This window comes from Selaginella moellendorffii, unplaced genomic scaffold, assembly GCF_000143415.4.
Source record: "Selaginella moellendorffii unplaced genomic scaffold, v1.0 SELMOscaffold_19, whole genome shotgun sequence".
In the NCBI taxonomy this organism is placed as follows: Eukaryota; Viridiplantae; Streptophyta; class Lycopodiopsida; order Selaginellales; family Selaginellaceae; genus Selaginella; species Selaginella moellendorffii.
The window spans coordinates 1,466,956-1,480,791 of record NW_003314280.1 but is presented as its reverse complement, the minus strand read 5'-3'; the positions used below and the strand labels follow the sequence as shown (position 1 = coordinate 1,480,791).

At 48.1% G+C, this 13,836-nt stretch overlaps 4 protein-coding genes across 7 annotated transcripts; 3 read left to right on the top strand and 1 right to left on the bottom strand.

The window, feature by feature from the left end:
- The first annotated feature begins 23 nt into the window (after positions 1–23).
- On the top strand, positions 24–2,779 carry LOC9651520 (thermostable carboxypeptidase 1). Its single transcript, XM_002972500.2, has 5 exons — positions 24–1,558; positions 1,684–1,825; positions 2,022–2,103; positions 2,227–2,344; positions 2,590–2,779. The coding sequence occupies exons 1-5, from the start codon at positions 24–26 to the stop codon at positions 2,777–2,779; spliced, it is 2,067 nt and encodes a 688-aa protein (XP_002972546.2).
- Positions 2,780–4,098: 1,319 nt separating this feature from the next.
- On the top strand, positions 4,099–6,249 carry LOC9650848 (telomerase Cajal body protein 1). Of its 2 annotated transcripts, XM_002972499.2 has the most exons (14): positions 4,099–4,283; positions 4,358–4,420; positions 4,500–4,552; positions 4,604–4,684; positions 4,742–4,815; positions 4,875–4,957; positions 5,009–5,115; positions 5,166–5,308; positions 5,371–5,418; positions 5,472–5,524; positions 5,583–5,667; positions 5,721–5,787; positions 5,838–5,960; positions 6,021–6,249. In XM_002972499.2, exons 1-14 carry the CDS (start codon positions 4,138–4,140, stop codon positions 6,149–6,151), a joined length of 1,257 nt encoding a protein of 418 aa, XP_002972545.1. In that variant the 5' UTR covers positions 4,099–4,137; the 3' UTR covers positions 6,152–6,249. The 2 variants fall into 2 exon arrangements, with proteins under 2 accessions (XP_002972545.1, XP_024533095.1); XM_024677327.1 differs by having other exon boundaries at positions 4,500–4,684.
- Positions 6,192–13,790, bottom strand: LOC9651519 (polynucleotide 3'-phosphatase ZDP). 2 transcript variants are annotated; one of them, XM_024677328.1, is made up of 9 exons: positions 13,639–13,790; positions 13,504–13,582; positions 13,278–13,445; positions 13,170–13,223; positions 13,026–13,105; positions 12,895–12,976; positions 12,754–12,830; positions 6,577–6,616; positions 6,192–6,522 (listed from the first exon to the last, which is right to left on the bottom strand). In XM_024677328.1, exons 1-9 carry the CDS (start codon positions 13,767–13,769, stop codon positions 6,247–6,249), a joined length of 987 nt encoding a protein of 328 aa, XP_024533096.1. In that variant the 5' UTR covers positions 13,770–13,790; the 3' UTR covers positions 6,192–6,246. The 2 variants fall into 2 exon arrangements, with proteins under 2 accessions (XP_024533096.1, XP_002972339.2); XM_002972293.2 differs by lacking the exons at positions 6,192–6,522; positions 6,577–6,616 and adding exons at positions 11,921–12,420; positions 12,480–12,659 and having other exon boundaries at positions 12,714–12,830.
- Positions 8,416–10,486, top strand: LOC112347072. Of its 2 annotated transcripts, XR_002992656.1 has the most exons (7): positions 8,416–8,841; positions 8,889–8,987; positions 9,044–9,195; positions 9,258–9,582; positions 9,674–9,723; positions 9,806–9,851; positions 9,914–10,486. XR_002992656.1 is itself a non-coding variant. In XM_024677329.1 (4 exons), the coding sequence occupies exons 1-4, from the start codon at positions 8,709–8,711 to the stop codon at positions 9,429–9,431; spliced, it is 558 nt and encodes a 185-aa protein (XP_024533097.1). In that variant the 5' UTR covers positions 8,416–8,708; the 3' UTR covers positions 9,432–9,625. The 2 variants fall into 2 exon arrangements, 1 of the variants encoding a protein (XP_024533097.1); XM_024677329.1 differs by lacking the exons at positions 9,674–9,723; positions 9,806–9,851; positions 9,914–10,486 and having other exon boundaries at positions 9,258–9,625.
- Positions 13,791–13,836: the final 46 nt, after the last annotated feature.

The following is a 13,836-nucleotide window of genomic DNA, read 5'->3' as shown; positions in this document are numbered from 1 at the left end:
TTTGAAATTTTCTTAGATTCGCCATGGCTATGGAGGCGACGACGCAGGCGATGAAGAGCTTGAAGCAGCGCCTAGGAGAGATCGAGGCGCTGGGAGGAATGGGCAATCTCCTCTTCTGGGACAAGCAGGTAATGCTCGCGGCGGGAGGCCATGGCGCCAGGAAGAAGCAGATGGAGACCCTCGCGCTCGTTGCCCACGAGCGCAGGACGAGCAAGGAGCTGGGGGATTGCCTGGATGCGCTCCACAAGCATCCGGATCTGCGGGCTGTGCTGTCGCCAATGGAGGCCGCGACTGTGAGGGAGGCGAGGAGGGACTACACGCGCGCGACGAGAATGCCGAAGGAGCTAGAGGTGAGATTGGCGGCTCTGCGATCCTCCGGCTACGATGCGTGGAGCAAGGCTCGCGAGACGAGCGACTTCCAGATCATGGTACCGGCGCTCGAGGAATGGCTGGAGGCTCTCAAGGAGGAGGCGGCAGCGGTGGCTCCCGAGATGCGTCCCTACGACTACTGCCTGGACAAGTTCGAGAGGGGCGCCACGGTCGAGAAGATCGACGCCATATTCTCGTCGATCAAGCAGCCGCTCATCGATCTGCTGCGAAAGGTGGTGGCCGAGAACAAGAGCGTGGCAATCCCAGGCTGGAGCGAGCTCAAGTTCCCGCTGGATTCGCAGAAGAAGCTCGGCGAGAAGATCGTCCGGGAGATGGGATTTAAGCTCGAGAACGGCCGGCTGGACAACTTTGGCGGCCATCCCTCGACGACTCCCATCTCCAGCCCGACCGATGTGCGCCTCACCACTCGCTACCTCGAGGACAACTTGATGTTTGGGATTGGAGCGACGATCCACGAGGCCGGGCATGGATTGTACGAGCAAGGCCGGGACTTGGAGGCCTCGGAGAACGGGCTCATAGCCTCCGGGCCCCCGAGCTTGGGACTCCACGAATCCCAGTCGCTGCTCTGGGAGAGATCCGTGGGACTGAGCCGCGAGTTCTGGAGCCACTACTGGAGCCGCGGCGTCGTAGAGGCCTTTCCGGAGCTGGAGAGCTCGCTGGGGAGGATCAGCCACGAGGATTTCTACCGCCAGATCAACGTGGTGAAGCCCGGCTTCCAGATCAGAGTGGACGCCGACGAGCTCTCGTATCCGTTGCATGTCCTGCTGCGCTACGAGATCGAGAAGGGGCTGTTTGACGGCAGCTTGAGCGTCCAGGAGATCCCGGGAGTTTGGAAGGCCAAGATGGAGGAGTACGTTGGCGCTGCTCCAAAGGATGATGCCGAGGGGTGCTTGCAAGACGTGCACTGGGGGATGGGATCTTTTGGTTACTTCCCAACTTATGTGATTGGAGCGATCTATGCGTGCCAGATCTTTGATGCTGCGGACAGGGATATGGGTGGCGAGCTCCGGCAACAAGTTGGAGAGGGAAGGCTGTTGCCACTGAGAGAATGGCTCCGGGATAAGATCCACAGGGTTGGGAGTGTGTATGAGACTGCGGAGGAGCTGGTGGAGCTGGTCACTGGCAAGCCTATGGATACGGGGTTGTATTTGGGCCATCTTACCACCAAGTACGCGGACATATACTTGAACGATGGCTAAATGTCTAGTGTTTTCACTTATAAAATTTACAATAAATGAGAATCTGTGGATTGGAAGTAGAGGGAGTACACATTTGGGTACTGCTTCCGAGCAGGATCCCGAATACCATACTTGCGCTCGGTCCGGCATTCGTTTTCCAGCCATGCCCTGGTTCCGCTGGGTTGTTCCTTGGCCTTTTTCAAGAGTTTCTGCTTCTCGTGGGGAAGGGTCTTAAGACTAGCTTGATCGCCACGCTGGTACATGAGACGCTCTTTTCTCCTTCGTTCCACTTCTCTTCAAGCGCTCTAAAGCCGCTTCTGCATGTACTGCATGGAGATAGCTGGTGCAAAAAGATCCATTGCGAACATAGCCCTTGAGCACAGATGCGGGATCTCTAAGCTTCTATACCTCCCCTGCGTACTGTTCTTGATGTAGTCTTGGATGGATTCAAAGGGCTCAGCTGCCCTGAAGTTAAGCAGGACCATTTCCCAGTCTCTCTTTTCGTCCAAGTACTTCTCTGCTTTCCAGTTTGGCTGTACTGTAGATTTCATTTCCCGTACCCGGATCCAGCATAGGAATGACCAAACGTCTCTTCTTGCTGAAGAATGTCTGTGATGTCTTCTATGTACCCTTCACAAGCCTTGTCTAGGAAGAACAGGGACATTGGGTGAGCTGCCCGACAACGGGTTCACGTTCAAGCACAAGCTGGGCACCAAGGTTGGTGGTGTGCTCTTCGACAGCGATGGCGTCTGGTACTCCTCAGTAGACCTCCTCAAGTATGCACATCCCAACAAGCTTGAAGGGTTGTTATAGAGATGTAATTATCAGTGAATAAATCTTAAATTAGAGCACAAAATATTCCAAGTAAGTTATCATTCAATAAACTAGTATTAACAGCAAAAAACATAACATCCACTTCACATTCAAGATGCTCTTGAAACTCTATGTGCTGAGGAGTGTCTCTTGCAGAAATGAAGTATACGCATTCTGCACATAAAATTTAGTAAGCGAAGTATGGCAGGAGAACTATTACGTGGCCAAAGACGACATACAGGCAGCTCTTGCCTGAACCCTTGGCACCTGTTATGATTAACCCACGGAAACCGTATCATCTCATGGAGGAAGCATATTCCGATCGACCACAAAAGAGAACTCCGGAGGTGGCCGGTGTACTGGAAATGGCACCCTCCACCCTAAACTTCCGCCATTGAACGCTCCGAATGATGTCTTTAGTGGCTCTAGCCCCATGCCCGTCGCCCAAAGAATCTTCTCATCGCTGTAAACCATGTGCCAAATATTTAAAGGATTCCAATTAGATAAGTTTAAGAAATTAAACCCTGAATATTCTCGTCATAAAGAAGATTCTTTTATTTTTACCCCTTATGGACAGTGCATTAAAAAGAGTTTTGGAATGTGGCAAGCTGGATGATATGCACAGTAGCTTGCCTAATGCTAGCTGGTGTGCAAGCCATGGAAGGAGCTGTGTTGGGCTTTCCTGAGAGTAGTGGAGAGACACACAACGAAGAAGAATTGTATATTTCAATTATATATATATTGGTGTGTATATATATATATATATATATATATAACTACATAGGCATCATTACATGTTATATCTAATACTGCACTCACATCAGGTAATTGATCTAAGCCTAAATCATACTTAGCTAGTCTGAGCTTCAATCTTGCCATTAGCATGTGTCAGAAGGGGCTTTTAAAACCTAATGGCTTTCTTTACTATTCTGCAACGCAACTTTATTGCAATTCCCTGAAGGTTAAAATATTCTAACAAACAATACGGAATCTCTAAGGAGTTTTTAGAAAACTAGCGGAATGACATTTGAATGATACCAATTTCATCCATCTTCCTTTGCCCAGGACAGCTTACAGCTTACTCAAACCAGCTCAGTACTCCAGTATATGGCTGTCTGGTTTAATTCAGGTCCTAAACACATTTTCTTGGATGATCCTGAAAAGTCACTCATGTCACACTACCACTAGCACAAGTGTGAAATTGAGAAGAATACAAATTGCCTATTATGCAATGTTCTTGAGTCTTCACCTAATTCTTCATCTGGGTTGTTGAACTCTAATAAAGATGGTTTATATACAATATTTCTCCAAGACCATGTCGTTGTAGGATAGTGAGTGGTCTGCTGTCACGTGGATGACCCGGGTTCGATCCCTGGCAAAGGCGAGATTAGCTCTGTGTTTAGTTCCAAGCGTGGCAATCCCCCATCATAGGATCGGCTCAGACTCTCAACTCTTCTCGAGCCTGTGACATGCTCCAAATGCCAATAAAAAAGCACAAAGAACACTGACCAGACTTGATTTTCATATTCGTCTCCTCAAGAAAGAAATTCTTTAGCGTTCCAAGCCACACACAATGTCCTGCATCAAAAGATCTCATAGTAGCCACGTCTTCCCTTTTCATTCTCGCAATCGACATCGAACGAGTTGATGGCGTTTTGTAATTCGGGGCCCAAATGCCGGGCATGCGGGCAAGGAAATATTGGAGCTCCAGATCATTTGATTGAGTTTGCTATTTAGGGTTTATGTAGGGCTTTTCATGGAAGAAGAGAAGGCGCCAGCACCGAATTCGTATCTGTGGTGCCCTCGCGTGCATTTCGATCCTCCGCCGCAGAGGCTCTATCACTTGCATCGCCAGTTCCGGCTGGATGGCAGCGGCAACAATTTCTTCAAGGGTGTCAAGTGGTGAGAAGAAGTTCTCATTGCATTTCTATGTTCTATAGCTCGTTCTACGCTATTTCTATTGCATTCTCTTGCAGGTCTCCTGATGGCTCCTGCTTTCTGACGTGCAACGAGGACAAGACGCTCAGGATTTTCGATTTGTAAGTCCAGTTTTGTGCTGTTTTTTCCTTGTTCTTCTCTTTGTGGGGTCGTTTTTTTATGTAACACTTGTGGCTCCAGGCCGTCAAACGCTCTGGAAGTCGAAGCATTGGATGATCTTGCTGCCAAGACGGGTATGATTCTAGAATTTTCCTGGATCATGAAAGTTATCGGCTTGATTCTAGATCCACTTGTCTCGTCATTGACGGTGTCGGAAGGAGAGACTGTGTACGATTTTTGCTGGTATCCTCACATGGTCGCCACAGGTTCTTCGTCTTAATCTCTTGCGCTTGCTGTTTACTAAGGCTTTTGATTGCTTGTAGATCTGTCAACTTGTGTTTTCGCGACTACAACTCGGGATCATCCAGTTCATCTGTGGGATGCTGCTACTGGTAATGTAAGCTTGAAGTTTTGCGTCTAGCAGAGTATAGATTTGGTGTTTTTACCTGTCTGTAGCTCCGCTGCAGCTATAGAGCTTACAATGCCATGGATGAAGTTACAGCAGCATTGTCAGTCGCTTTTAATCCTGCGGGTAACAGGTAGAATATTTCTGATATGGTTGCCCATGCCTGACCATTAGGCGCTCGCAGGCTCTTTTGTGGATACAAAAGAAAGATCAGAATTTTCGATACCTCAACTCCCGGTCGTCACTGCGAAGAGCACTCTACACTCACGAGTTCCAAAGAAGGCATTACAGGTGATCGTCTTTCGACTATAGTAACAAAAGTAGTCACGGGCCTCTTGCAGGAATTGTGTCGTGCCTAGCTTTTAGCGGACACCAGACAAATCTTCTTGCGGCTGGTTCTTACGATCGAACCATAGCAGTGTACAACGAAGGTAACATGGAGCTTCTATATGTGCTGCAAGGACACGAAGGAGGCCTGACTCAAGTATAGTTCTTCTCTTTCCTCTCGAGTCTATCTATGCGCTGCTAAGCTCGTTTCTCGAACAGGTTCAGTTCTCCAAGGACGGCAACTATCTGTACAGCGGGGCTCGAAAGGTCTCAAAGTCTCTTCTTCTGTTGGCTATCCTCATTATGGTGCTTCGATCCAGGATCCATCGATATGCTGCTGGGACGTTCGGTATACAACGAGTTTAGTGTACAAGTATGCCTCAACTGAATTTTCTAGTCGCTAGATTACTTAGCTTGTGCTTTTTGCGCAGGCTTGAAAGAGCTGTTACTAACACGAACCAGAGGATAGCGTTTGACATTGAACCATATGCTCAACACCTCGGCACAGGAGGCGAGGTTGAGTTATCTTCTTCTTTTTTATTCAGTGCTCACTAGGTGCAACCAAGCAGGACGGTGATATTCGTTTCTATGATCTTCGAACTGGTGAATTCACTGCCAGCATTCACGCAGCCTCAGGTACAAAACCAAAAAATTCTATTCTTTCCCTCACTTTCGCTTACAATCAGATACCATCAATGGGTTTTCCTTCCATCCCACGCTTCCCCTGGCTGCTTCAACTTCTGGCGCTCGGAGGTTTAGCACTAGCGAGGACAAAGACGATGACGAAGAGCCACCGCAGATTCTAACAGGCAATTACTTCCAAAACCATCTCTCAGTCGCATTGCTGATGGTATAGTTTGATGCCACAGAGCTGGAGAACTGTGCGTCGGTGTGGAGATTCTCCTGTTCATGGGAAGAAATAAAGTACGAGGACGCAGTAAAGGTTGACGAAGAAACCCACGAACGAATGAACGTTGACGAAAGCACCATTGTAACCTAGAACGAAGCGATTGAAGTCCAGTGACCGTTACGAAAGCTTGTGACAAGGTAACTGGAACAATCCTTTCCCTCAATCGATCAAAGATGTGTTTTGCTTTACGTCGAAATAATCTTCGGGTACGAAAAACTTGAGCCCGACTGCCTGTGCGAACGGAAGGAGGACTGGAATGCATTACTTGGAATGTATCTCACTTTTGCAAATCTAATGTCAGCATCACTGTGATCTCCTGCTCTTCCAGCCGCGTCACCAACATAGAAAGATGTGATCCTGTCTATGGCGATGTCGCCGTTCAAGTGCCGCTCCATAAACTCCCACATGCCAGGCGCAGGCTTTCTACACGGATCACCGTCCAAGCCACACGAAATGACCACCTAGAAACGCGAGCAACACTGTCAAAACGTGGTTTTTTCTCGGAACAACAATACCTGTATCGGAACCTTGACAAGATCCATGAAGGCGTTCAGCCTTCCCACCACCTGACAAGAAAAAGAACAGTATGGTTCCCTCCTCAAGAAGATTGCCGTCGAACAAGAAGAAGACGTCTTCCTTGGTTTAATCATAACAGCAAGAGCTGCCTCCTGCGCGCGCTTGCGATTGAGCTCATTTGCCGCTTATCTAAGCATGAGAGAATAATTTGCATCTGGCACTTCGATGCTCAGCAGGATCTCCGACGCCAGGTGACATCTCTTCTCCCGCGGACCTTGCCGAATTCTTGTTGGACAGGAGAGCGGCCGGGGATTACATTACTGTGCTTTGCGATGGCCAAGAGAAGTTAGATGCATTGCGCCGGGATCGTTCAGAACGCACTCCGATGACTGCCCTCGAGCGCTACTCTGACTTTGTCGTTAAGGCCTTGTCGCTTGAAGCTGTTGATGCGCAGGACATCCCAAGGGATGTCGTGTATTAGTTCTCCTGCCATACTTCGCTTATATGTGCAGAACGAGTATACTGCATTCCTGCAAGAGACCCTCCTCGGCAAGATGCTTCAACAGCATCCTTCCTGAACGTGAAGCGGATGTTACTCTTTATGCTGACAAGCACCCATTGTCCCTGTTCTTCCTAGATAAGGCCTGTAAAGAGCACATCGAAGGCATCACACCGCCAGTCGTCTACAAGAGACGTTTCCAGAACCTGGATACGGGAGATGAACAAGACTCCGCAGCCGAACTAAGCCCGGTATGAGCTGAGGGATGTCGTCTTTGGCCAGGTAATAGTTCTCCTGCCATACTTCGCTTACTAAATTTTATGTGCAGAACGAGTATGCTTCATTTCTGCAACAGACCCTCCTCGGCACAATGCTTCAAGAGCATCCTGAACGTGAAGCGGATGTTATGCTTTATGATGACAAGCACCCAATGTCCCTGTTCTTCCTAGACTAGGCCTGTAAAGAGTACATCGAAGGCATCACACCGCCAGTCGTCTACAAGAGACGTTTTCAGAACCTGGATACGGGAGATGAACAAGGTCTCCGCGGCCGAACTAAGCTTGGAGAGGTACCTGGACGAAAAGAGAGACTGGGAAATGGTCCTGCTTAACTTCAGGCCAGCTGAGCCCTTTGAATCCATCCGAGACTACATCAAGTACAGGTATGCAGGGGAGGTAGAGATCCCGCATCTGTGTTGAAGGGCTATGTTCGCAATGGATCCTTTTGCACCAACTATCTCCATGCAGTACATGCAGAAGCTGGTTTAGAGCGCTTGAAGGGCACAGTCTATCGCTCACCAGAGTACAAGTGCACAAACTCAAGAAAATCAACGCGATTTGGCCGGAAGTGGGGTGGGCTTGCGATTTCTCGGAGAGGCTATGTAGGCTATCGGGTTGAACTTCCAAGGGGAACAAATCGAAGTGTTCAAGCTGGAGGCTGAACCAGCAGTGATCAGGCCATATCAATGGAAGCCGCACCAGGCAATATACATGTTGCCCGGGAAGTACTCGTTCAAGTATGTGGATGGCGTGCTAGCGTGGGTAAACTTGCACTGCAGGTGACTGTTCGTCCAGAAACACACAGGAAGACAGAGTACAAGTTTGTGACGCAAGAAGAGATTCAACGCTGGCATACTGGGGTGCACTGTGTGTACATCTGCCCAGCCGCGCAACTGTTTCACACAGTACAGAGGAAGGGAAGGTAGCGTACACGACGCATGAGCTTGAGCTGAACCAGTGCCTTACCAACCTTGAACAGGATGAAATCAACATTCTTAAGAAGCTGGGCAACCTGAGAAGGTAGAAGTGGAACAAAGGAAAACAGAGCGTCTCATGTGCCAATGGGGCTATCAAGCTAGTCTGAAAACCCTTCCCCAAGAAAAGAGGAAACTCTTTGAAAGAGGCCAAGAAACGACCGGGCAGAGCCAGGGCATGGCTGAAAAACGAGTGCCGGATCCTGCTCGGAAACAGTACCCAAATGTGCATGACCGTCTAGTTTTATGAGATTGTTGTTTTTTGGAAGGCCTTCTCATTTGTTACATTGTGTTAGTGTTTTGAGAATTGTGGTGTAGAAGCACGCTAAAACACTTGCTCACGATTATACCATATACAGAGAAAAATATCAGGACTTCTGATGAAGAGCTTGAAGTCCTGCTGGTCGCTTGTTCCTATCAGGTCCTGTAGCAGCAGCAACCAAAAATCTTGCTCGCAATTTGTGAAACCGCTCAGTGATGCGTATCCTCCACTCCCCTGCCGATGTTGCAAAGGTATGAATTCTTTCCGGCCAGTTCACCTTCAAAACCGAGACTTCTAGGCTATGGAGAGATGGCATGCGAGCAATGCGATGGCCGAGGCACGCTCGCGTTGGGAGGATACCACCGCAAAAATCCCGTCGACATGGCCCGCGTTGTTGGTGAGTGAATTGGGGAGTGATCGATCTTGTTCCCAATCTTTCTCTCGAGTCTCCAGGATCCAAATGGACAGCCATGGAGCGCACTTTTGGATGGCGCCACTACGAAGCTCGAGCCAAGCAGCGGATGAGCGACAAGGAATGGTTCGTCCAAATGGTGGCCACTTGTGACACCACCACCCAGCTGTGGGTGAATGCGCAAAATCTCCGGGTAAGAATAGGATTTCTCCATCGAATTCTTGGTTTTTTTTTTATCTTCTCCCAAATTTCCAGGATCGCAAGCTTTGGAGCATGGGGTGGCTCCAGCGATCCGAGTTCTCCGACCTCAAGGAGCGGAATTCGGGGCCCAAATGCCGGGCGTGCAAGGGGCAGGGGAAGATCCAGTGCCCCAGTTGTGATGGATCGTCCATGAGCAGCAGCAAGGAGCTCCAGATCATCGATGTGTGATTGATAAGTGTGCCCAAAATTTGCCAGCGCTGCATTCGTATCTGTGGTGCCCTCGCGTGCATTTCGATTCTCCGCCGCAGAGACTCTATCACTTGCATCGTCAGTTCCGGCTGGATGGCAGCGGCAACAATTTCTTCAAGGTTGTCAAGTGGTGAGAAAGAAAAGAAAAAAAGTTTCCATTGCGTTTCTATGTACTGGACCTATAGCTTGTTCTATGCAATTTCTATGGCATTCTCTTGCAGGTCTGCTTTCTGACGTGCAACGAGGACAAGAGGCTCAGGATTTTCAATCTGTAAGTCCACTAGGTTTTGTGGTTTTTTCTTCCTTGTTCTTCTCTTCGTGGGGTTGTTTTGATGGAACATTTGTGGCTTCAGGCCTCCAAACACTCTGGAAGTTGAGGCATTGGATGATCTTGCTCGGGTATGATTCTAGATTTTTTCCTGGATCATGAAAGTTATGGGCTTGAGTTTATGTCATTGAAGGAGAGCCTGTGGATTTTTGCTGGTCCTCACATGGTCGCCACAGGTTCTTCGTTTTAATCTCTTGCACTTGAATTTCAGTAAGGCTTTTGATTTCTTGTAAATCTGTCAACTTGTGTCTTCATGACTACAACGCAGGATCATCCAGTTCATTATAGAACTTACAATTGAAGTTTCAGCAGCATTGTCAGTCGCTTTTAATCCTGTGGGTAACAGGTAGAAGATTTCTGATATGGTTGCCCATGGCGCTCGTAGGCTGTTTTGTGGATACAACAAAAGATTAGAATTTTTGATGCCCCAAATCCCGGTCGTCACTGCCAACGAGTTCCAAAGAAGGGTGATCGTCTTTCGACGGTCACGGGCCTCTTGCAGGAATTGTGTCGTGCCTAGCTTTTAGCGGACACCAAACAAATCTTCTTGCGGCTGGTTCTTACGATCGAACCATAGCAGTGTACAACGAAGGCAACATGGAGCTTCTATATGTGCTGCAAGGACACGAGGGAGGCCTCACTCAAGCATAGTTCCTCGCTTGAGTCTATCTATAAGCTGCTAAGTCAAACATGTTCAGTTCTCTAAGTACGGCAGAAATCTCCACAGGACAAAGGCGCACCAAGCGCCTGTTCAAATTTCTCCTCGAGAGAGCCCTTGATTAAATCTCTCGCAGCATGGAGAAAAGCTGTGGTGCACCGAGATAGTTGTGGCACGATTGCGCGCTTATGATTCCACAGCAAAAGATTTGGTCGTCTGACATATTAGATAGATTAGGTACCTGCGGAAATCCCTTCAAAGACACCGTGACCTTCAGCAAATACCGGATCCCAAAGAACAGGGGAGTCTCCAAAAGAAGCAAAGCAGTGCGGCCACTTAAACAGGTATACAAACAGGTATACATGGCTTCTCACTCGCCCTCAGTGACAAGAAACTCGTGAGAAAACTCGATTCTCTCGCTGGTGCATTTGGCTTTGCGGTACACCCAGTTGCTTCTCGCGTACCAGAGGAGATGCATCTCGGCCACCAAACGCAGCTTGAACCGGAGAGGAAACTTGGACGCCATGCTTGCCGGCAGATGCCACACAACAATGGGAAAGTCTTCCACGTTAATCCTTGTTCGTCCTCCTCGCAATGGAGGCTGTATGAATCACCTTTAGATGGAAACAAAAGCAATGATTTACCTTGAGAGAGTTGAGCTTATAGTATGGTTTGGATGGATTATACTTCATTCCATTGTGATTCCAGCGAAGGAGTTTCCACTCAAGCTCTGCTATGTTCCCAGGAACTCCAACGGTGATTGAGTCGTACTCCATGGGGTTGTGGACTGATCGCCCCCACGTCTTCTTTAATCTGAGCGATACTGGCCATAATTTAAGTTGAGCTCCAATCTCACCATTGCTGCTCGTGATGTGCGTGCTGGAATTGGCATCCCCATCACGGAAATTGTAGGTAACAATGTTGACAGAGCTCTTCATTTCACCAAGTTCTGGCTCGATCCAGAGTTTGACGCGGTAGGGATAGAATCCTAAAGCTCTGGCGCTCATGATTACATCCTCGTCGTCCACGCCCACGAAGAAGCTTCTGATCTCCAGAGTAACTTCGATGTTTGCGCGGCTCTCTCGGACGCTGGGCAGAATCACCATTGCAATGCCCACGAGCTGCTCGCGCTTGGGTAGTCCATTGGGAAGATGAAGGCGTAGCTGGTCGAGTGGTGTTGTGTGTGATGGGAGCTTTGTGTTGATCTGAATGCAGCAGCACCTCCTCTGGGAAACTGAATTTCGAGAAAATAAGCCGCCCATTGCAGGAGTCCCGACGACGCGAAGCGATAATAGTACTAAATGGGATGGGATGGGATGATAAATAATACTTTCTTAAACTTTTTTTTTGCTAGGGACTTTGGACAAATGATAAAACGAAGTCAAACTTCCGACGGGACGAGGAGGGGGGCGAAAAATCAGTAAAGAAGAAAATTCTGGAAATTGTATTATTAATTAAGTAATCATTTTTTAATGATTAAACTCAAGGCCACATTGTACAATTTCCTTGATGATGTAAACATACTTTGACGTGGTTCTACTTTCACACATGGCAGATGCTTATGCAAGATCTTTGTATATGACAAGGGTTTTCCTTCCATCCCACACTTCCCCTTGCTGCTTCAACTTCTCGACGACAAAGACGATGATAAAGAGCCACCTCAGAAACCATCTCTCTATCGCATTGCTGATGGTATAGTTTGATGCCACAGAGCTGGAGAACTGTCCGTCGGTGCCTGTTCATGGGAAGAAATAAAGTACGAGGACGCAGTGAAGGTTGACGAAGAAACCCAAGAACGAATGAACGTCGACGAAAGCACCATTGTAACCTAGAAATGTACAACCGAAGCGATTGAAGTCCAATGACCGTTACGAAAGCTTGTGACAAGGTAACTGGAACAATCCTTTCACTCAATCGATCAAAGATGTTTTCTGCTTTACGTCGAAATAATCTTCGGGTACGAAAAACTTGAGCCCGACTGCCTGTGCAAGCGGAAGGAGGACTGGAATGCATTAGTTGGAATGTATGGCCAATCTCTCACCTTTGCAAATCCAATGTCAGCATCACTGTGATCTCCTGCTCTTCCAGCCGCGTCACCAACATAGAAAGACATGCTCCTGTCTATGGCGATGTCGCCGTTCAAGTGCCGCTCCATAAACTCCCACATGCCAGGCGCAGGCTTTCTACACGGGTCACCGTCCAGGCCACACGAAATGACCACCTAGAAACGCGAGCAACACTGTCAAAATGTGGTTTTTTATCGGAACAACAATACCTGTATCGGAACCTTGACAAGATCCATGAACGCGTTCAGCCTTCCCAGCTTCGAATCGATGGCCTTCTGCCGGCTCTTTGTCCACCTATCGATGTTGGACTCGTTTGTAAACACCACCTGACAAGAAAAAGAACAGTTTGACAACAGGCCGCATAGTGAAAGCAATCAGCAAGCACTTCACCAGTTTATACCCGTCTTCGTGGCAGGCTTGTAGCTTTTGCGGTATAGAAGTGTATAGTAGGGACCATGCTTGAGCACCCACTCTGCAAAAGAGAGTTGATTAGGAAAGATTCTAGCTGCGATTTATATCACCTTTTCACGTCAGTGTTCACAAGGCAACCGTCAAAGTCGAAAGCTGCAACCTTCTCTGACAAAGTTCCACTATCATCTGGCTGCAAATCGAGTAAAAGTACTGTCTCAGCTTGATCCCGTGTGTTCTCGTAAGAGAAACCTTACAGTGTTCACGATTATGGAGGAAAATGACTTCCACCCCATGGGCAGAGATGAATCCTATGCGTCTTGAGAGATGAATATAATCAAAAGCGTTAAATGCAAAACACAAACCTTGTAGCATGTAGAGAACTGAGATGGCTCAAAGCTGGACAACTTTGCATGCCAAAGCAGTCGAGTTTCCTCCGGCACGACAGCTTTCTTCTCGAGACAAATCTTTTTACGGCTCACTTCCACGGTTTCTCGCTGTAGCAACTCCCTCAAAATAGTTTGATCCGAAGCCTGTACCAAATCAAAAAGTTCTCATGGCTCATCGCATTCTGTGAAAAAATAAAATTACTTTCAATGCAGCGAAGCCTTTGGCCTTGAGAACGTCCGCGACAGGAGCTTGGAGCTCCAAAACGCATTTGGAGTGATGCCTTCCACAAGAAGAAGAAAACAAAGAAATTGCTATAAAGGAATGGAAAATCTTTACCATTTGGTCATGGCGAATCCGGCGCCCTTGCTCACAATGCCGATTCTCACCTCGCCCTTGGCGAGCTCGAGCTTGCAGTGCTTGCACGCCGACCTACCGGATTTCGCATACTCGACGACGAAGCCGACCATAGCTTCGCGCCCCCAAGCACATTAGGGCTCCTATATGGAATCACTAAAACCTCCCTCTATCAACCTT

What these genes read in the sequence shown, in the direction of transcription:
- LOC9651520 (XM_002972500.2), top strand. Translation starts at nt 24, where the DNA reads ATGGCTATGGAGGCGACGACGCAGGCGATGAAGAGCTTGAAGCAGCGC. An exon ending in CTAGCTTGATCGCCACGCTG is followed by an intron (nt 1,826 to 2,021) that starts GTACATGAGACG and finishes ATGGATTCAAAG; the next exon opens with GGCTCAGCTGCCCTGAAGTT. An exon ending in TCCTCAGTAGACCTCCTCAA is followed by an intron (nt 2,345 to 2,589) that starts GTATGCACATCC and finishes GAAGTATGGCAG; the next exon opens with GAGAACTATTACGTGGCCAA.
- LOC9650848 (XM_024677327.1), top strand. Translation starts at nt 4,138, where the DNA reads ATGGAAGAAGAGAAGGCGCCAGCACCGAATTCGTATCTGTGGTGCCCT. An exon ending in TCCTCACATGGTCGCCACAG is followed by an intron (nt 4,685 to 4,741) that starts GTTCTTCGTCTT and finishes GATTGCTTGTAG; the next exon opens with ATCTGTCAACTTGTGTTTTC. An exon ending in CAGCATTCACGCAGCCTCAG is followed by an intron (nt 5,788 to 5,837) that starts GTACAAAACCAA and finishes GCTTACAATCAG; the next exon opens with ATACCATCAATGGGTTTTCC.
- LOC112347072 (XM_024677329.1), top strand. Translation starts at nt 8,709, where the DNA reads ATGAAGAGCTTGAAGTCCTGCTGGTCGCTTGTTCCTATCAGGTCCTGT. An exon ending in CCCCTGCCGATGTTGCAAAG is followed by an intron (nt 8,842 to 8,888) that starts GTATGAATTCTT and finishes CGAGACTTCTAG; the next exon opens with GCTATGGAGAGATGGCATGC. An exon ending in CGACATGGCCCGCGTTGTTG is followed by an intron (nt 8,988 to 9,043) that starts GTGAGTGAATTG and finishes TCGAGTCTCCAG; the next exon opens with GATCCAAATGGACAGCCATG.
- LOC9651519 (XM_024677328.1), bottom strand. Translation starts at nt 13,769, where the DNA reads ATGGTCGGCTTCGTCGTCGAGTATGCGAAATCCGGTAGGTCGGCGTGC. An exon ending in AGTTCTCTACATGCTACAAG is followed by an intron (nt 13,224 to 13,277) that starts GTTTGTGTTTTG and finishes CAAGACGCATAG; the next exon opens with GATTCATCTCTGCCCATGGG. An exon ending in ATCGATTCGAAGCTGGGAAG is followed by an intron (nt 6,617 to 12,753) that starts GCTGAACGCGTT and finishes GGTGGTGGGAAG; the next exon opens with GCTGAACGCCTTCATGGATC.